The sequence below is a fragment of the Leucoraja erinacea genome, chromosome 7 (assembly GCF_028641065.1).
Source record: "Leucoraja erinacea ecotype New England chromosome 7, Leri_hhj_1, whole genome shotgun sequence".
NCBI lineage: Eukaryota > Metazoa > Chordata > Chondrichthyes > Rajiformes > Rajidae > Leucoraja > Leucoraja erinaceus.
Genome location: NC_073383.1, coordinates 8,334,172 through 8,355,782, shown reverse-complemented (window position 1 = coordinate 8,355,782; position 21,611 = coordinate 8,334,172). Strand labels below are relative to the sequence as shown.

The 21,611-nt window shown below is 39.0% G+C and overlaps 1 protein-coding gene across 3 annotated transcripts in view; it reads left to right on the top strand.

The window, feature by feature from the left end:
- LOC129698616 (inactive phospholipase C-like protein 1) overlaps positions 1-20,980 on the top strand; it is a 200,046-nt gene extending 179,066 nt beyond the window's left edge. For all 3 annotated transcript variants that reach the window (XM_055637732.1, XM_055637734.1, XM_055637735.1), the window contains 3 exons: positions 12,450-12,525; positions 16,837-16,946; positions 19,628-20,980. In XM_055637732.1, coding sequence (XP_055493707.1) covers positions 12,450-12,525; positions 16,837-16,946; positions 19,628-19,825 — 384 coding nt within the window. In that variant the 3' untranslated portion in view covers positions 19,826-20,980. The remainder of the gene's footprint in view (positions 1-12,449; positions 12,526-16,836; positions 16,947-19,627) is intronic.
- The last annotated feature ends 631 nt before the right edge of the window (positions 20,981-21,611 follow it).

Sequence of the window (21,611 nt, the reverse complement as noted above, 5' to 3'; positions counted from 1 at the left end):
CCCTTCGGCCCAACTTGCCCACACCAGCCAACATGTCCCAGATACACTAGTCCCACCTCCCTGCGTTTGGTCCATATCCCTCTAACTATCCATGTACCTGTGAAAATGTTTCTTAAACATTGCGATAGTACCTGCCTCAACTTCACGTTGCAACCAGTTACAGTATTCAGACCGTGCCACGTTCTATGTGTCTGAATGATTATACTGAGACTTAAGTTTGCCCCGGTATTATCTTTTGGTGTCCTTGATAGCTGTGTCAAGATCATAGCAGACTTTCGTGTACCACTTGGGATCATTCGACGTATACAGCAACCATGGCCTTCACCTGTGAGTGGACCTCACGGTTCATCCATGGTTTCTGGTTGGGGAGCACTCGGATTAGAACTTGCACAATGATTCTATGTTTGGGATTTGCCAGGGCCTCGTCTCAACCTTATTCCAAACTGAATTGGAGAGGTTGAATTCCAGAAATTGGATGAGAGTCTGTTTTTACATCGGCATCATTTAACCGAGCATGACGTGAGCGGACACTGGTATTATTGGTCAATGGGAAGTGAGGAGAAAGTTCTCTACTGGTTAATGTCACATGCTTCTATTTGTTGGAGATCACACATCTCGGCGTTGATATTATAACATCATGCATTCCTTAGAGAAAGATCCTCATCCCAGTTATATTGATTCCACTATCAATTAATTTCCTTCAATTGCAAGATCAAAAGTGGGAATGTTTGCTGATTATTGCACTCACTTCCATCTGCAACTTTTCAGGAGATGAAGTAGCCTGTGTCTGCACAGCATTCAGGCATTGGATGATAAGTGGCAAGTACCATTTGTGCCACACAAGTTCTAGGTAATGACATCCTCCAAATAAATAAAGTATAACTATCTTGACATGTAATGGTGTTACCACACTTGAACATCTCACAGTTGACATACAGGAAGGAGGTTATCATTGACCAGAACTTAACCATACCAGCTAGATCAGTGGTTCCCAACATCGGGCGTACGCCCCACAGGGGGGCAATTTGATTTTTAAGGGGGGCAATTGAGCATGACTGAGGCTTTATTTGCTGTTTTCGTATGAGACAATCCACAAATATTTCAATATTCTAATATAGAAATTTTCTCTCTCTTTATTACCTGTGAATACTCTTTTATTATCATATTTATCATTATTATTATTTTAATACCACCTAATGTTTTTTTCTTCTTTTTTTTTTTTTTTTTTTTCAGTTTTTTTTTAATTTCTTGCTCAGAACTTTAACTCTTTAACTGTCTTTTGTTTATTTCATTTTTCAAGAATTAGTAAAATAAAACAAAAATTGGAGTACTGAATAATGGCACAGATTTGGGAGATGCAGGAAGGAACTGCATATGCTGGTTTAAACCGAAGATAGGCTCAAAAAGCTGGGGTAATTCAGCGGGACAGGCAGCATCTCTGGAGAAAAGGAATGGGTGAGATTTTGGGTCGAGACCCTTCTTCAGACTGCAGTCTGCAGTCGCCTAGTCCATTTCTCCAGAGATGCTGTCTGACCCACTGAGTTACTCCAGCTTTTCGTGTCTCTCTATGGATTTGAGAGAGTGAGATTCACTGCCAGACATCGTCGGTATATTAAATGTACAAGAGTCGTTTCACATGACCGTAGTCAAGGAAACAGCAGCGTACCAATAGTCCGATTATTGTAGCGGTATAGCAAATACATCTCTGCTGTCCGTTTTTGGTGTTTCATATATTTGTTCTTCCCTCCTCCCCCCCCCCACGGATATAAATAATGTCATACACAAGAAAGGGCAGATGCTTGTTGACAAAAAGTGAACACACAGTGCTGGAGTAACACAAAGACGCAGCAGAATTTTGGAAATGTCATCCCGTCACCCATTCCTTCTCTCCAGAGATACTGCCTGTTCCGCTGATTTAAAGAGTGCCCACGGTAGACTCACGAGTCACTACGGTAAACTCACGGGCTACTACGTTCTTCCAACGAGTTCAAAAGTTTAAATTTTTTACTTCAAGAGTAGATTTGACTCGTGGAAATCTTTCATCATGTTGAAAGATGTTCACGAGGTAACAAGTTTCCCGAGTACCTGCCGTTAGCGTTACGAGTTCCGACGTTCCCGCTACGTTAATTCTACGTGATTACCACGAGTTTGATTTGTTTTAAACTCGGGATCACTAGTGGATGGACTCCCACCGTGAGACAGGGCCATTAGGTAAACTACATTACACTTGCTCTCTCCAATGATAGAATTTTGTGCTGACAAAAATGCTTCCTAGATTTGATTTATTCAAGAAGGAATGAAATGTCCCTAGCTGGTAGCTCATTGGTTTGATACAGATACTACGATGAACCATTCTTCCAAATTTAATTATTCCATGCGCTAAACTGATTTGTGGATCCAAAGTTTCTATTAATGATAACTATTAGTAATTTGGGGGAAAATGATTATGTGATCATGATTTTAGGACACTAGGATTTTATCTGGGATGACCATGTTATTAAATTTCCCAAGACATGAAGAATCCAGGTTTTCTTCTCATCCTCAAAAATGCAGTAGGATAAGAGTAACATTTGTTAACATTCCCCAATGCTGACCCTGAGAAATCTTTGCATTACTTCATTCTTGCATATTGCTGACCAGTCCTCTCAGCACTGTGCCAATTACGACAGTACAGTTTTAAAACACACAGTGTGATTTAGAAGCATTCATCTTTCTTATTTACCAGGATGTGAGCTAGAAATGTTGAGCAACTTAAGGAATGTTAGCAATGTTATCCAACTTCATATAGAGCAATAAAAATAGCAAAAGCTTGAAATATTCAGTGGTTCTGACAGCTTTATCAAAAGAAACAGATAGGCTGTGGGCCGAGCATCAAAAATGTGTCTAGAAATAGGATTTTGTGACCCAAGTCACCAAACTACGTGAAATTTTCACATATTGTGTAAAAAAATGTTATATAAATCACCCCTGAAAATTGATGTGAAGAAGACTTGCACATTTTTATTAAATTAGAGAAAAACCGGAAAAATGTCTGGAATTTTTTAGTCCAATCAAAGCACATTTAACATTGATTTGTGTGCCAGTTGGCCAATCACGCGCTTTGTTTCAGGCTAGCACACAAAATGGCTGAGGGGGCTTCACAGATGGTCCTTCACAGATGCCTGTTTTACTGGAGATTCCGATTTGTTGTTCTGTGGAATAAATGTTGTGGAAACTTGCAGCAGGTAATTGTATTTAGTGGGAAAAGCATTAAAAAGGCTGAGGAAAGTGCTGCGAAGTGGATTAAAGTGCAAGAAAGCCTTCAAAGTCCCTGCTGATGTGCTGGAACACAAAGAAGGCCCCCATGAATCAACTCTAACTGAAAGGTAAGACTAAAGTCTGAATTTATGAAAATCTATCTGTGTGGACTTTAATTAATTTCACCCTTCATTCATTCATCCATACATTCATTCATTCATTCATTCATTCATTCATTCATTCTCACTCACTCACGTCATTCATTAATGAAATTGAGGGCCTAAACTATAACACAATCAATTAATTAATGCCAGCCTGTTGTAGAGTAATAAGTCTTTAACAGCTAATCTCGGAGCTGCCTGCGAAAACTTACCGGGAAAAAGTGCTCCGATCGCGGGGCCTAGGTACTCGCGGTAAAGTGAAGCCGCGGTCTCAATTAATAAGCGGCCGATTTGCGATCGCGGAGCCACGGATCATCTCCGCGGGCGGGCGGGGGGTCTGTACATATTACCGTCTATAGCGGTCGTTTTCAGACCCCGATAACGGGAGAAAAACGGAGGGATATCGATCGTTCTTTACCGCGAGTACCTAGGCCCCGCGATCAGAACACTTTTTCCACACAGGCAGCTCCGAGATTAGTTGTTAAAGACTTATTACTTTACTACAGGCTGGCATTAGTGACAATGTTTAATTGGCTGTGTTATAGTTTAGGCCCTCAATTTCATGAATGAATGAATGAATGAGTAAGTAAGTGAGTGTGAGTGAATGAATGAATAATGAATAAATGAATGGATGAATGAATGAATGAATGTATGGATGAATGAATGAAGGGTGAAATTAATTAAAGTCCACACAGATAGATTTTCATAAATTCAGACTTTAGTCTTACCTTTCAGTTAGATTCATGGGGGCCTTCTTTGTGTTCCAGCACATCAATAGGGGCTTTGAAGGCTTTCTTGCACTTTAATCCACTTCGCAGCACTTTCTTCAGCCTTTTTAATGCTTTTCCCACTAAATACAATTACCTGCTGTCAGTTTCCACGACATTTATTCCACAGAACAACAAATCGGAATCTCCAGTAAAACGGGCATCTGTGAAGCCCCCTCAGCCATTTTGTGTGCTAGCCTGAAACAAAGCGCGTGATTGGCCAACTGGCAGCCAACTCAATGTTAAATGTGCTTTGATTGGACTAAAAAATTCCCGACAGTTTTCCGGTTTTTCTCAAATTTAATAAAAATGTGCAAGTCTTCTTCATATTGAGTTTCAGGGGTGATTTATATTAAAAAAATTACACAATATGTGAAAATTTCATGTAGTTTGGTGACTTGGGTCACGAAACTGCAGAATAAAGCTCCTCGGCCCACAGCCTAAGAGGAGAGTTAGCAATTTGACTTCTCATTAGAACTTGGTTACGTTAGAAAGCCAACAGTGGTTTAAGTTGCGAAGAAGAGAGAGATGGCGAGAACAAACAAAATTGTTTTATTTTCGCCAAGATTTACCTTTATCTGCACCATTAAACAGGCTTGTTTTCTAACTTTAACTAATTCTGATGAAAGATTGTCAACCTAAAACATTAATGGGCCTGTCCCACTTATGCAATATTTCCGGCGACTGCCGGCACCCATCATAGGTCGTTACAAGTCGCCGAAAATTTTCAACACGTTGAAAATCCAGCGGCGACCAGAACAAGGTACGACTCTTTGAGCGACTACTCACGACCATACAGGCTTCAACCCGCGAAATGTCGCCAGGGTGTCGCCTGTATGGTTGTGAAAAATCTCCACAGTCACCCAAAGAGTCGTAGCGTCTTTCTCGTCGCCGCTGAATTTTTAACATGTTGAAAATTTTCACCAACTTACAACGACCTATGACGTGTGCCGGAAGTCACCCAAAAAGTTGCGTAAGTGGGACAGGCCCAAAACTTTCTCGGCCTATTTTCCAACATTTTCAGTTAATATTTCAGGCGAATATTTGTTTTTTCGTAGAGCAATATTTTGGGTTAGAGATATCTACCAATTCAGCCATCGCAAGAGCAGTGGCAGTTGGCGACACATTCATGATAAAAGTGGAGGCAACTTTCTCCACAGATGCCTGACCCGCTGAGTTCCACTAGCAGCCATCTTTTTTTGGCATAACAATAATGAACTGCCTACAATGTTGCAACAAACGTGATAAAATTGTGTAACTGATAAGCTGATTGTGTACTGTAACTGGTTGTTCGTTATCCTCATTATTACATCATTGGCCCGTGAGATTTCAGAAAAACATATTTTGGTCTCTATTTTAGTTTGTGCCCCAAATAAAATAGTTTCCCTCTTCTTGCCTTGCTATTTGCCATCTAAATCTTTTATGCCTCATATCCTTATCTGTTCAGAAGCACTCTTATTTTACTTCAGAATTTGAAAGCTGAGAAGACCTGAAAAGTCACCTATCCATGTTTTCCAGAGATATCGCTTGAGCCACTGAGTTACTCCTGCACTTTGTGTTTTGTTCTGTTGCAGATTTGTTTTCAGAATTATGGCAATCTCTTCTTCCATATGAAGGCAGATAAAGCTCCCGGGGAGGACATTGTGGCAAGCTACAGAAGAAGTTGCAGGAGCCCTTATTGGGATATATATGAATCATAATTAGACACGGGTGAGGTGCCGGAAGAATGGCTATTGTTTGTCCATTTAAGAAGGACTGCAAGATATAAGCTGGGAATTATAGACCAGTCAGCCTATTGCCTACCTGTGTGTAGCAATGTTACAAACTTTTGAGATTTAAAAATCAAGTCTGTAATTTATCCCATCAGATAAAGCATAAAAAGAAGTTTAATTTGGCACCTAATTCACTTTCATATCTCAAGTATTTAAAAAGTTATGGCCATTTCCATACTCGGAAATTAGCATCTTGTTCCCTATTGATTTTCTATGGACATAACAAAAAAGCTGTGATCGTGAACAGTCAAAAGCACATAACCTTCTTAAAAATTAAGAGAACTGAATGAAACTTTCAGTTATCATAGATTGAACCATTCTGAAACGAATATAAAATAATCTTACTCGGATGACCTGAAATTAAAGCATATAATTAGTTAGTTACCCACTTGTAGCTAATTTCAAACTTCAATTACTAGATCTAAACATCTATCCATTTCTTAATAAATGATTAACATTTTTAAATAGCCTAAGTGTCCAAATAATATTCACAAATAATTCACAATAAAACATGATTTTAAAATCTCATTTACATTAATTTATAGGCCAAATGGAAGGAATTTAGTGTTCAATTGCTGTGAATTAAAGTCCATTTTAAATCAGCTTTCTAGTGGGATCCTGTGAACGCACTGGTTTAGAACGTTCACATTGAGGTAGATTTGTGCCTCAAATGCCCAGAAAAATACTGCGGGATATAATGGGCCCAAAATTAGCTACTCGCAATATTAAACTTTGTATAAAGAGATCTTAAGAAGCCCTTTTTAATGTAAAAATATACTGCTACCCTTCAGATTTCTGCTCTATAGACCCAGCTGGTTGCGAGCCGTCAGGGGTTTAGAGGTTAATTTTTAAACTACTATAGCACTTAGGAAAAATTCGTAAAACTAATAATAACTCATGTGAGGGAACCTACCAGCGAATTTTCATTAATAATTAACTAGGCTGAACAAACTCGATTTGAACAGCCTAGAGAAAATCGCGTTTTAAACCCGCCCCCCTCTAAACGGCGCCAAAATCGAGCACACAGGCTGGGGCAGATTTTCAGCGACGCATCAGGTACGCTTTGCAACATACCTACTGTGTGGTAGATAGGTTACTGGAGAGGATTCTGAGGAGTAAGATGTATATGCAGTTGGGCTGGGGCTGATTAGCGATAGTCTATCCATTGTCCATTGTCCCATTGTCATTTTGTACATGAGAGATTACGTCTTACAAATCTAATTGAGTTTTTTGCAGAAGTAACCAATAAGGTTGACGGGTGAAGCCATAGACGTTGTTTATATGGACTTCAGCAAGGCATTTGATAAGGTTCTGAATGGTAGGCTGCTGTATAAGGTTAGATTGCATGGGATCCAGGGAGAGTTTGATGTGAATTGGCTTCATGGGAGGAAGCAGGAGATGATGGTTGAAGGTTGTTTATTGGTCTGGAGTGCTGTGACTAGTGGGGTACCTCATGGATTGGTGCTGGGCCCACTGTTGTTCGCAGTTAATGCCAACAATTTGGATGTTCACAGGGCCCTAGGGAGTGTTGTTGGGCAGAGGGATCTAGGAATGCAGGTACATAGTTCCCTGAAAGTGGTGTCACAGGAAGATAGAGTGATCAAGAATGCGTTTGGGTACTTTGGCCTTTATTAGTCAGGGTATTGAGTATTAAAGTTGGGATGTTATGTTACATTTGTACAAGACTTTGGTGAGGCTGCATTTGGAGTATTGTGTTCAGATTTGATTGCCCTGTCATAGAAATAGTGTTGTTGAGCTAGAAAGAGTGCAGAGAAGATCTACAATGAAGTTGCCAGGATTTGAGGGCCTGAGCTGAAGGAAGAGGTTGGGCAGGCTAGGTCTTATTCCTTGGAGAGCAAGAGGTTGAGGTGTAATCTTATAGAAGTGCATAAGATTATGAGGGGGATAGTTTGAATGCACAGTCTTTTACCCAGAGCAGGGGAATCAAGAACCAGAGTTCATAGATTTCAGGAGAGCGAAAAGATTGAATAGAAACCTGAGGGACAACATTTTCACACAGAGGATGGTTAGTATATGGAACAAGCTGCCAGAAGAGGTAGTTGAGGCCATTGTTCATAGACAACAACTTGGCATTCAACACCATCATCTCCTCCAAACCTGTTGCCAAGCTCAGTGAACTGGTTCCGTTTGCAACTGGGTTCTTGAATTCCACAGTATGGATACTCAACATTCCTCGAAAATCATCAGCATCTTCAAGAAAGTGTGTTTAATCCCGGCTCTTCTTGCTTTATACCTACAACTATGTAGCCAACCATCTTTAAACCATCTAGCTGACGGCACCACCGTTGTTGGACGTATTATGCATAATGATGAGTCAGAGGATAGGAGGAACTACGAACTGTCCTGGTGCCACTGGGGATTTGGGGATTTATTTTCTTTTTGCACTATATTAGGTTTTATATTTATTCTACTTTTTTGTTTGTTATGCTGTCCATTGAGGACTGTATTTATAAACCTGTTGTGCTGCTGCAAGTAAGAATTTAATTGTTCTGTTTCAGTACATATGACAATTAAACACTTACTATAACAACATCTAAAATACATTTGGACAGATACAAGTTTAGAGGAAAAGGGGCCAAACATGGGCAGGTGGGACCAGCATAGATGAGGTATTTTGGTCGGCATGGGCAAGTGGGCTGAAGCTATATGGCTCGATTACTCTTTTTTCACTAGCCTGGCATTCTTGAGGAATATCAAGTGAAAGATCCATGTTTCAGGAGGTGCCAGATAAATGTGAAGCTTGAAGGATTATATGGTGCAAGATACTTTAATCTAACTTGCGACAACCAAAGACATCAATCTGGCCAAAGATAACTCATGAATCAGGCATTAAAATATTGGAATGCGATTTAGCTAATCATTTGAAAAATCTGTGTCAACTAAATATCATCTTTGACGTAGACAATAGTGCTGGAGAAACTCAGCCGCATCCGCTGAGTTTCTCCAGCACTTTTGTCTACCTTTGATTTTCCAGCATCTGCAGTTCATTCTTAAACATCTTTGACATAGCATGTTCACTTAGTTTACAGTTGAGTTATTTGTTTTAGATAAAAATGTAAAATAATAATCCATTAATTTTTCAATAAAAAGATCAGTATGTACAATTATTTTCTGCCATTCTTTGCTGGACTTTAATTCACCAATTGCAAGTTTTTTTGGCAGTGTAATTATCTTGCCCAGATTAAAGCAAGGGCTTTCAAAGGATTTTCTATGTTACTGAGAGTGAAAAGAATCATGTGCTTTCTTTTAAACAGATATTAATGTTTTATTCAAACACATGCAAATATGAAATTCTGAGATTTCAGCTTAATTTACCAGCTATTTTAGTTACATCCTCAAGCACTTCACTTCATTGTGGGCTGTTCTATTTAATTTGCACACATTATTTAAAATGGGTACAAATTATATTCCAAGGTTTTAAAGTATGAATGAGGAGATTTAGTATTCTTGTAGGTTATGATTAAATGCAATTGAAAACAAAATCTTCTTGTAACAGCTAATGCTTAAAGCTCAACATTTGTCTGCTACTTTTTAGAATGTAAATCTATGTAATTACTTTTCCACGCGAATATCACAAAATATCTAAATGTCGGTGTTCTTCCAAAAACATAATCAGAATATAATCTGAATATTGAGTAATAATTTTCATTAAATTGAATAGAGTTCACTATTGAGTAAATATTCGGTACATGTAATGAAAATTTAAGTCATGAGTGCTTACTGTAATGCTTTGACAAAACAATTTTAAACACGAATAAAAGCAAAGTACAAGATCCTAAAAGTCTGAAATAACACAAAATGTTCAGCATATTTGGTATAATGTAATTCGAGGTAATCAACTTGAGCTTCTTGCCGAAAGATTCTGAAGATAAATGACTGCAGATCCTGGAATATGGAACAAACAGACAAATTGCTGGATAATTCACAAGAGACTGCAGATGCATGAATCTTGAGCAAAAAAAAACAATCTGCTGGAGGAATCAATGGGTCAAGTAGCATCTGAGGAAGGGAATGGACATTTGATTTCTGAAGAAGGTTTCCAACCCAAAACATTGTATGTCCACTTCCCTCCATAGATACAGCCTAATACACTGAGTTCCTCCAGCAGCTTGTACTTTACTCAAAGTGCTGGAAGAACTCAGTAGATCAAATAGCATCTATGCAGGCAAAATATTTATGGTTGAGAGTGTAGAGGTAAGATAGCAAGTGAGAGAGAGATTAGTTGGCGAGTGGTAGAATCAGATGAGGTTGGGGGTGTTGCACAAATGTGCAGATAGTTCCAGGTGGGGGCGTCATGAAGTCAAAGTGCATACATAGCTGCAGGCTGCGGAGATCAGACAGTCCATGGGGTGCTTGGGAGGTTCTCAAGTGTTGCAGGCAGTTAGGAGGAATACAAGGACTTTGGGAATGAGGCCTGCAATGAGAGTGGGAAAGATTGAAAGTGACATTGGTGAATTGAGGTTCGGCTGTAATAGTGAATCAATGCTGTGCGGGACGCAGCCAGGAGGATGAACTTACAGGGATCGAAAATCAACATTGTACTACTAAACATGCCTACCTGGAAGGTATCCACATCAATCACTCCCAGGAAACCCTTGTCCAATTTCCCCTGCAATGAAATGTAGGCAATGGTGCCATTCTTGTGCCACTCTGGGTAACTGACACAGAAACTGCACTGGGGAACAAGGATAACTAATACCATAAATACACATCTAGATTTCCAAAGTAGTGCAAAATGATCCAGGAAGGCATCTTTAAGAAAAAAATATTTTGAATCTCATAATGCTGAATAAAAAGCAACTGAGTTTACAGACCAGTTGGTAATTTTGCTTTGGTCTCCACAGATGCTGCTATTTTGAGCCTTTTCTATTGTTATTTTGGTTTTAAACAAACTTCCGTGTGATGTGTAGCCCTTACAATTGCCAGCAATAAAATGCCTGTGTGCGTACCAGCTATGCAATCAGCTTGTACACCAACTATCTTCCTAAAACTTGTTCAACATTGTTTGAAGCATCTTGAGTGCTCATTTATGACGGTTTTGATTCATTTTTATGTTTAGCATGGTGGTGCGGTGAACAACTAATAGAGTCACTGCCTCACAGTGCCAGCGACCTGGGTTCAATCCTGACCTCGGATGCTGTCCATGTGGAGTTTCCATTTTCTCCCTGAGACCGCATTAATTTCCTTCAAGTCCTCTGGTTTCCTCCCACTTCCAAAGAACTGAAGATTTGCAGGCTAATTGACCTCTGTAACCTACGCCAAGTGTGGATACAAAATGTGGGGTAACGTAGAACTGGTGTGAATGGGTGAATGATGGTCGGCATGGACTCGATGGGCCGAAGGGCCTGTTTCCAAGTTGCATCTTTCAATTCAATCAGTCAAATCATAGAAATAAATAAGAAAATTAAATTCAACAAGCTATGGTGGCCGACTAGGAAAAGGGGAGATGCAGCGAGACCTGGGTGTCATGGTACACCAGTCATTGAAAGTGGGCATGCAGGTGCAGCAGGCAGTGAAGAAAGCGAATGGTATGTTATCTTTCATAGCAAAAGGATTTGAGTATAGGAGCAGGGAGGTCTACTGCAGTTGTACAGGTCTTGGTGAGACCACACCTGGAGTATTGCGTACAGTTTTGGTCTCCAAATCTGAGGAAGGACATTATTGCCATAGAGGGAGTGCAGAGAAGGTTCACCAGACTGATTCCTGGGATGTCAGGACTGTCTTATGAAGAAAGACTGGATAGACTTGGTTTATACTCTCTAGAATTTAGGAGATTGAGAGGGGATCTTATAGAAACTTACAAAATTCTTAAGGGGTTGGACAGGCTAGATGCAGGAAGATTGCTCCCGATGTTGGGGAAGTCCAGGACAAGGGGTCACAGCTTAAGGATAAGGGGGAAATCCTTTAAAACTGAGATGAGAAGAACTTTTTTCACACAGAGAGTGGTGAATCTCTGGAACTCTCTGCCACAGAGGGTAGTCGAGGCCAGTTCATTGGCTATATTTAAGAGGGAGTTAGATGTGGCCCTTGTGGCTAAGGGGATCAGAGGGTATGGAGAGAAGGCAGGTACGGGATACTGAGTTGAATGATCAGCCATGATCATATTGAATGGCGGTGCAGCCTCGAAGGGCCGAATGGCCTACTCCTGCACCTAATTTCTATGTTTCTCTGCAATAACAAAATAAAAATTGTAGCAGCAAATTTAACCGTGCATTGATTCAGACAAATGGAAGTAGAAAGTCAAAAGTCCACTTCTTATACTCATTATTCTACCTTTTCTGTTGAAAATATAATAAATAGGATGCCTCACCTGTTCAATTTGGATACCATTATCTGCAGTGGACATTTTTAAACCAATGAATTCCTAGAGGTGAGATGAAGCTGTTAATTTTTAAGTTGTAGCACTGATGATTTTAAACTACAGAATAAATAACTATTTAATGAAGTACACTACTGTAGGTCGTTGTTTTCTCACTTGTATTTTTTCACAGATGATACAAGAGTCAACGCACCTGATTGAAATGGCAGATTCTATATATGACGAGATCATTCAGAGTCAGAAGTCAGGTATGTTACAGTAATAATTTAGATTGCTACCACTTTACGAATTTTATGATGGGACCAACTATTCTCAGTATGTTGTTGATTGCATCTGTATATTGCTGCATGTCTGTGCATTGCTTCAGTGAAAGCTTCTGGAAGCTGTCTCTCTTTATCGACAAATAAAGGAAAGGTCTCGACCAGAAACATCACCTATTCCTTTTCTCCAGAGATGCTGTCGAGTTAATCCAGCTTTTTGTGTCAATCCACTATAAACAATATTGTCTTGCACAATGTCATGTTCTTTCAAAAGTATTTTTGCCCTGTTAACTGAAATTACTGGCAGTCTCCAGCTAACAACAGCATTTAATTCCTGAGACAGATTTGTTCATGTCGGACATAAACAGAAGCAGCATGTGACGGAGGATCACAGAAAAAGTTGTGATGGGAGAGCGAGCAGTTGTGGGAAGAGTGGCCACCAGTCAGCTCACAGACTCAGTGAATGTGCAAGTGAATCTGCTTAGTGCTCCCAGCTCTGCTCAGGTCGATACAGTCCCAGATTGTTGCGGCTCTGTGAGGAAGGGGTAATGATGGGAGGACATATAGAAATGCTGCAACCAGAAAATCCATCCCCATACTGTGAGTCTCCCAAACTGTCGCCCGTATAGACAGGATGTCCATAAATCAGGCGTTCGTAACCAAGAAAGCACAGCTAACTTCCAGTAGTTTAAAGACAAATATTATGAGGAAAACCTATGACGTTTAAGAAAGAAGTGCATATGCTGGAAAAATCGAAGGTAGACAAAAATGCTGGAGAAACTCAGCGGGTGAGGCACATCTATGGAGCGAAGGAATAGGTGACGTTTCGGGTCGAGACGCTTCTTCAGACTGGCTTATGACATAGTGACACTGCGTGAAAATTGAGAAACCATGTGGACATGTGGCAAGATTTGGCGAGATATGTGTTTCAGGCAACATGCAGGTAGAAGGGATTAGTTTATTTTGGCATGTTTGGCACAGACATTTTGGGCCGAACGGCCTGTTTCCATGCTCTATTGTTCCATATTCAATTAAAACTGCACAAGGGAAAAATAGACCCCAAAATCATTGGAGCCAAGTAACTCACCTAAAGAATGGAGACAGTAAAGAGAAAATGTTGTGCAATGTGCAGGTTACAATAGATAAATCAGAACTGATTAAATAATTAATGTTGTATCTCTTCAGTTCCAAGGGGAGACATTTCAACCATACCATAACACCAACATATAGAATTGGAGAGAATGTAAATATCGACCAAGCTAGAAATGAAACACCAGATCTGGGTCATAACTGCTTCACTCTAAGCAACCAGCAGCACCACATAATCGCTTAGCGGGGGTCAGGCCGTCAGCAGATAACTGCACATGCAGATTTGATGAAGCTGCTCATTAGACAGCAGGTTACTGTGAAAGTTGAATCCAGTCTGAAGGAAGAACTATTATGCAAGAGTTAACTGGAGAAAAGTACAACATGGTGGAGCTAACCTAAATCAGGCTAGAAATGTTGGACAGCCAACAGAAAGAAGGAGATGCATGAAGTGCAAGATGAGATGGAACTACAGCCTAAGTGGCTTGGATGTTGCAAGTACTGCGGTTGCCAATAGAAGTGCTGTGTGAAAAATTGAGTATTGTGTGGATTGCAAAGTGATGTCTGTAAACAATAGACAATGAATAGGACATGGATTGGATGCGATGAGCTGTGCACAGAAAAAGAATAACGATGTTAGTGTATCATTGGAAAGTAATATACTTGGCGCCAAACAAGGTTAACTCTGGAAAAAACACATGCTAGATGTATGTATGGCAATATTTTGTTGCAAGGGTAAACTAAGTTAGGACCAAGGTATATAATGTCCTTCATCCTGACCTGACAGGTGTGGTGTGCCTGAGTGATTGGTATTGTTTTATCATTGCCATGTTTACTGAAATGAACATTTTTGACTACCTGCTATACAGTTATACTATACATGAGTACAATCCAGCCATACACAAGTACAACACAAAATGCAAAGAGAATAATATCAGAGTGCAGAATATAGTGTCACAGTTACAGAGAAAAAGTGCAAGGTCTGCAATGAGGTAGGTTGGAAGATAGGACTGTAGCCTGTTAACAAAAGGGATGAAGCTGTTCCTGAACAGAATCATCAAGCTGTGCAGCACAGAAACTGCCGACCCAGTTGACATGTTGAGGCCATCTCATTTGCCTACATCTGGCTAGGGCAGAATCGGCAAGGAAGGAGAGGGTCGTCTAAATTCAGCTGAACCCTTCTCCTAATGCAATGTATGGAGGACAATCCTGTCATAACCAATGCTCTGTGTTATCTGAAAAACAAATACATAGCATGATGACATCAGAGTCCATTACAAGATCTGGCTGGTGTTAATTTATATCATTGTCCAAGTAAGGGCCTGCACATATGTCTGCAACTGATATCAATTAGTATGTGTTGGTCTGACCACCGCCTAATTCACTCTATATTTCCCCACCAACACTTCGGCATCTACCTCAATGCAAGATCATCATTGTTGAAGTCCTGAAGAACCTCACAAAGGTCGCTCTTCTCTGAGGATGTTTCACGCACAACCTGTCAACTCCCAGCGAACAGAACTTTCCGAGTGACCACTGCGCATGGACTGCCCTGAATCCACCACGTATGATACCTGAGAAGCAAATGTTATCTTCTCTACCTTGAGGAACTGGGACTTGTTTGATGAAAATGAACTGGAGATCAAGGAGATAATTAACTAGAAACGTAAGACTATCCTGAATGAGTAGCTCCACGATGTCTCCAAAGAAAAAGTGCAGGAGGCTCAGCAACTTGCTGACCACCATGACACGTGAATTCTTCAACACATTTATCTGTGTTTATTCTGGTTTTCAAATCCCTGCATTACCTTGCTGCTCAATTTCAACAATATTCTCTAATTCTACAAAGGTTCAATACTTCAAAGCTCCTCCAGCCATGGAACCTTGATTATCACAACAATCACGACTTTCCCTCTTGAGGCCTGGATTCCATATTCTGGAGTCCCCTTTGTAAGCTTCTCATTTTCCACTCCTTTCGGATACTGTTTAAAATCGATCTTAACCCAAGATTTTGGTCACCTTACCATATATTATCTTATGCGGCTTGGTATCGCATTTTGTATGATGCTGCTACATTGGGATAGTAAAGATATGATTAGATTTCAGATTATGCTGCCCATTTTTAATAATCCTTGGATACAATTTCCAGTCACCACAGAGAGGTGGACATTTTTGATCACGGGTGTCATAAGGTACGCCAGTGAACACGAGACGTAGTTTTTACCCTTTGCAAATGAGATGACCAACATTTAATTTTTCCTATTTCTCATCGACAAAGTCATCCTTTTCCCTTCAGGTCATTGGGTCATGCTCTTAATTGGCTAGTCAGGAAATGATCCGAAAATGACAGTTATAAAGTTGCTCTTGTTTGTGTCTTCAGTCTGCTCTACGCTCTTTCTATTTTATCCATAAAATATTTAGGAAAGGTTGTTGGAGCTAATACCTTACTGAAGCTGTTGAGGACTTTATCCAGACCTAAATAGTTAAATAATTTACAATGCTTTGTCACGTTGCTCTCAATTGCCACGTTCCAGGCACTATAAATTATGTAAATTATCAGACAAAAGCTGCACCAGACCTTTTAAGCATAGATTGAAGATACTGCATGGAGGATACATGGAGGATAAATGCCAAAGGAAAATAAAGACTTACAAATTCCTATGGTAAATGTTGTCCACTGGCTTCCAGCCCACTTTGTTCTTGTTATCCATATTGGGGTTCATTGGAGCTGAACCACCAAAGCAAAATATAAAATATTAATGAGTATCATACACAGTGCAGTTTAGGTGCTAATGTCCAAGACATTCCCTTGAGGGTTCTGAATGTTATTCTATAACAGACTCATGGCAATGAAAATCCATTCCCAGATAGGAGACTACTAGGTACAATTAGTTTTTGCGGTCTTAGTTATTTTTTTGTGTATTCACAGCAGAGAAATTACCCATAATTTGCCAGGAAGTTGAGGGAAACAATTGTGTGATAAACGGAAGTTGTGACAAATAGGGATCCTTCCACTGTTAAATGTATTATATTGTATCCTGTATATTGTATTCTTTGTCCAAAATGAGAAATTATATTCCTTTGAAAATAGAATCATTTACACATCCCAAGCAATTCAAATGTTAATTATTTTGTTAGTTTAGTTTCCTGAAAAGTAATCACTGTCGCTTATGTCTCACTAACATGTTAATTATGTTCTCATATGTTCAACAGCACTTCAATTTCACGAGGACCTTCATAATTTAGGGAAAAAAGAGGGATTAAAGGAACGTAAGTTAAATAGAGCATTTGAAAGTTTCGCATGGAATATCACCGTATTGAAGGTAAAGTAATAACTAGATAAACTTCTGCAAATATGTTAATTAATTATATCTTAAAATATAACAAACTGAATAACAGCCCTTTTCATTCTGAACACTTAAAGAGTTCAAAGTAGTTGATTTACTACATTATACTATCTCGTTTTGCAGTACAGCTGAAGAAAAGAAAAGTACAGCACAGAATGGAAGCCAGGAAATATTTTCCTTTTTCCTTCCATCATGATATAATATTTGATACAATCACATCAGGTTAAAATTATAATGAAGCAGAGATTTGCCCCAGAACATTGACAATTCCTTTTTTCTCACAACCTGAATTTTTGCAGTATATTATTTGTTGCTTCAGATACTAGCATCTGCAGCATTTTGTGTCTCCAAGTTGAAAAGTAACCCTTTTGGATCAGCCCAAATCATAGCTGTTTTGAAATACTTAAATGCCTGTTCTTAGTTCAGTTTACTTATTTCCCAAATCTTGCATCTTATTAACTAAAGCTTCCATCTTCTTGGATGGCACCCTCCCATCTATCTATCTCAAAAACTGCATGCACGTGACTAGATCTGTGCTAACTCCATCCACCTCCTACTCTCCTCCAACTACCCTGTACTCTCCCTACACTTGCACACATCCTGTAGTTGTTTGGGTGCAATTATCCTGCCACTCCATCCCAGAACCATCTGGCCAGACATAGCAGGGAATCAGCAGTGACCATGCCCCTCAACCAGTGTATTGTCCCTTTAGCATCCTGCCAGCCTCTGACAAGTGGCAAGGTGGTACATAACTGTGCTGGACATTGATTTAAGGAGTACAATTTCATAAGTTCACAAATTATAGGAGTAGAATTAGGCCATCCGGCCCATCGAGTCTACCCCGCCATTCAATCATGGCTGATCTCTGCCTCCTAATCCCATTTTCCTGCCTTCTCCCCATAACCCTTGAAACCCGTTCTAATCAAGAATTTGTGTATCACTGCCTTAAAAATATCTGTTGACGGCCTCCACAGCCTTCTGTGGCAATGAGTTCTGCAGATTAACTACCCTCTGACAAAAGAAGGTCCTCCTCATTTCCTTTATAAAAGAGCACCCTTTAATTCTGAGGTGATGACCTCTGGTCCTAGACTCTCCCACCAGTGGAAACATCCTTTCCACATTTATTCTAAGCCTGTCAATATTCTGTAAGTTTCAATGAGGCCCCCCCTCAACCTTCTAATTCCAGCGAGTACAGGCCCAGTGCTGTCAAATGCTCATCATATGCTAACCCACTCAAAACTGGAATCATTCTTTCAAAGGGTTAAAAGATGATGAAGCATGTTATTGTGTCAACGAAAAAAGGGCTTTGTCCATTATCAGCTTGTGTTTTAATGGACCCAGGAGTGGTTGCAGAAGCTACTAATTCAATATCACCAAATATCTTTGAACTGAAATAAATGTTCAGAAAAAATCCAGCCATGAATCCAGAAGTGGAAAAGTACAATCCATTTACGTTAACCCTTAGATATAGGGGCTACATTTTGTGTACTGGTGGTTCCAAATATGGAGACAGTCAACAGGCCAGGCAACATCTGTGGAAAGTGAAATAGTTACCATTTTAACTCAAGGAATCTTCATCAGATCTTAAATTATTAAGAATTGTTACAATCTAATTATACTGCTCATAATACTCAATTTTCTAAAGTAAGAATATTTGCATATTTTTCATAAAGGATATGTTGTATTCAAACATTGAAGAAAGGTAATGTTGAAATGTGCATAGATGATTTCCATGTAGGCCAAGTTGCTAGGTTGGAGACAGATGAAAATTTTAATTTTTAAACCTGAAGCAGCATGTGCCAACTCAATGTCACTTTTGCTCGGTGGTGAAAGTAGCCCGTTGCTGTTATTGGGCTCACAAATATGGTGTGTGAAATAGTTATGAGAAGATGTAACCTATTGATAAGTCATCAGTATTGCATGTCAACTGTGAAACGGAGGCAGGGAAGAGTCACGCAGAACATCTTTCTATTCTCTTTCTGATCCGATTACAGAAGGCTGCTAAAAGGCACGTTTGTCCCCCTAGAACCCATAAGTGCATCAAATGTCTATTAGAAACGGCAGTACAGATGTACGCAAGTAATCTCTTCTCAGTCAATTTTCTTTCACTGTTGGCATACAATGTTGACCTTGTACCTTAATGGTAATATCTCAGTTGGAGAAGTTAACTGGAGCAGAATCAGAATTTTGTGGTGTATTTTGAAGTTCCAAACTATATGTCTCATAACAATTTAAAAATACAGTAGAAATTGATGTAAGCAATCCATTGCTTTGATAAAAATGTGCACAGATGAAGTTGTTTTTGGATACTGTTACAAACATTTTGAAATTTTGAATAAAATGTTCACAATTATTATTTGGGCTTTGAGCCATGACATTTGAGGAAATATATGTCATGTCATTTTTGCTGAATGCCAGAAATGCCATCCTGAAGTATTTCCAAGTTGTGTTTTGATATCAAATAAAAGCAAGAAAGTAAGTTTAACAGAAAACTGAAAGCACATTATATCAATGTTGTCAGTTATCAAGTTTTTATATTTTGTCTGGGTTCAAATATGTTATTAATGTTTTTTGGTGCAAATTTGGCAGATAAATATATTTATAAACATTTAAGATACCAGTGAATGCAAATAACCACAATCCTTTCACGTATGCAGGGCCAGGGGGAATTGCTGAAAAATGCAAAGAATGAGGTGCTGGAGAACATGAAACAGATTCATACTGCTTATATCTCATCTGGACTGAGCAAGTCAGGAAGTGAAAGTGCAGAGGTGAATTCCAAACAAAGTCTTCAGGCAATACAGGAAAAAGAAAATGGAGAGGACATTCTAACAGTCACTCGGTCCCCAAACTAGTCACCGTGGTTTGATTATGGAGTCAAATCTTTTGCTGTTTGGACATAACAACCAATTTATTCCCGTGGACTATACTGAACATACTAACAGAGCCTTTATACAGCATTGGAAAGTACAGCACTAACTATTTAAAGCACCGAGTTTTATGGTATATACCACAATAAAATAGTTCAAGAAAAATCATATTAATGTGATCTTTCTAACATTCCTAAACTGCCTTTGATCTTGCATTTGTAGCCCATTTAAAACAAAGGTAGCACATACTGCAAAATCACAATTGGCATGCACTTTTCTTTATATATTTTTTTGATAAGTTATATAGATATGTGCTTTTAAATACATTTTAATGTGAACATGAACATTGTACTGTACATTTAGTGTTAATGCATTAATATGTTCTCCTGTGCAAAAAAATGTATGAAATTGCTTTATTTTTAAATGTTTGTTATGTAGGTTGAAGTCTGTGTCAAAATTGCACTGAAACATCATACTCTATAAACATTTGAAAAAATAGAATAGAGTTTTGAAGCTTCAGAAAATATCAATATTAAATCTTAACAAAGGCTTACAAAAGCAAAGCAGGAAATTGAATTTACTAACCAAGAGGAGTAGGGACATTGCCTTGTGACAAATAAACATTGTAACAATAATAAAAAATCAGTTCTCCTCGAATGTTGACTAAAGGAACCATCTGCAACACTGCATATCTTTCAATTTATTTTCAGATACCCTAGATACCCCTGGAAATTTGCATATCCCTTAACGAACTGGCTGCCTGAGCAGTACATGAATCAAGGAGAAACATGCTTTGATTCTTGGTAGAGTTTCCCATACTGTATGTACCTCAGCCAGTGTCTCAGTGTGGGTGAAATTAGTCATGGTTTTCACTATCCAGTTACCCATGCTAGACATATAGGTTATGTGTGAGAACATGAGAAATAGCATATTGCTAATCTCAGCAAAGTGAGTGAATATTCACTAAGCTGAAATACAATTTAGTATATATCCTCAAAAGAAAAAAAATAAATAAAATGGAAAATAAATTGCATGACGTATTTTGCAGATGTTGTTTGATGCTAAAACAATATTTTCAAGGTTGCAGACACTGACCTTTTACTTGTGTATAATGTTTCCAAATAAATGATTTCTTTGAAAGGGTAGGACTTTATCATAATTATTAATGGAAAGAGCAACATAAATCATAATGAAATTGAAAAATTATATATAGGTAGGAAGGAACTGCAGATGCTGGTTTAAACCGAAGATGGACACAAAGTGCTGGAGATAACTCAGCAGATCGAGACCCTTTTCAGACTGAGAGTCAGGGGAAAGGAAAACAAGAGATTATAGTGATGAGAGCTGGTGATGTATAGAGATATAGAACATATTCCAAGTTTGCGGTTACAGGCGGTTACAGTGTTATCAGTAGGGCTGGGGCAGTTGCATTCTTATAAAATAGTCCATATCACGATTTTCAGTAACATTTCACATAAATCCCGTGAGAAGGAATGTTATCCTGTTTCTCAGATGCTGTACCTCATTGAACATAAAGTGGAAAAGTTTTCCCTTTCACGGCCTCAGAGCTACATTGCTATTTTAAACAATCAGTTGGCACCATATCCATACTAGAATTTATTGTTTTGTTTCACCTTTGGACTAGAATATTCTGGTCAGTTATCAGAAAATGCTATAAACTCATCAGATTTTAAAAAAAACATCAGTGGGAAGAGAAAATGAAATGATTGTTCAAATTAACCTGATACATTAATTCAGTTTCTCACTCTAT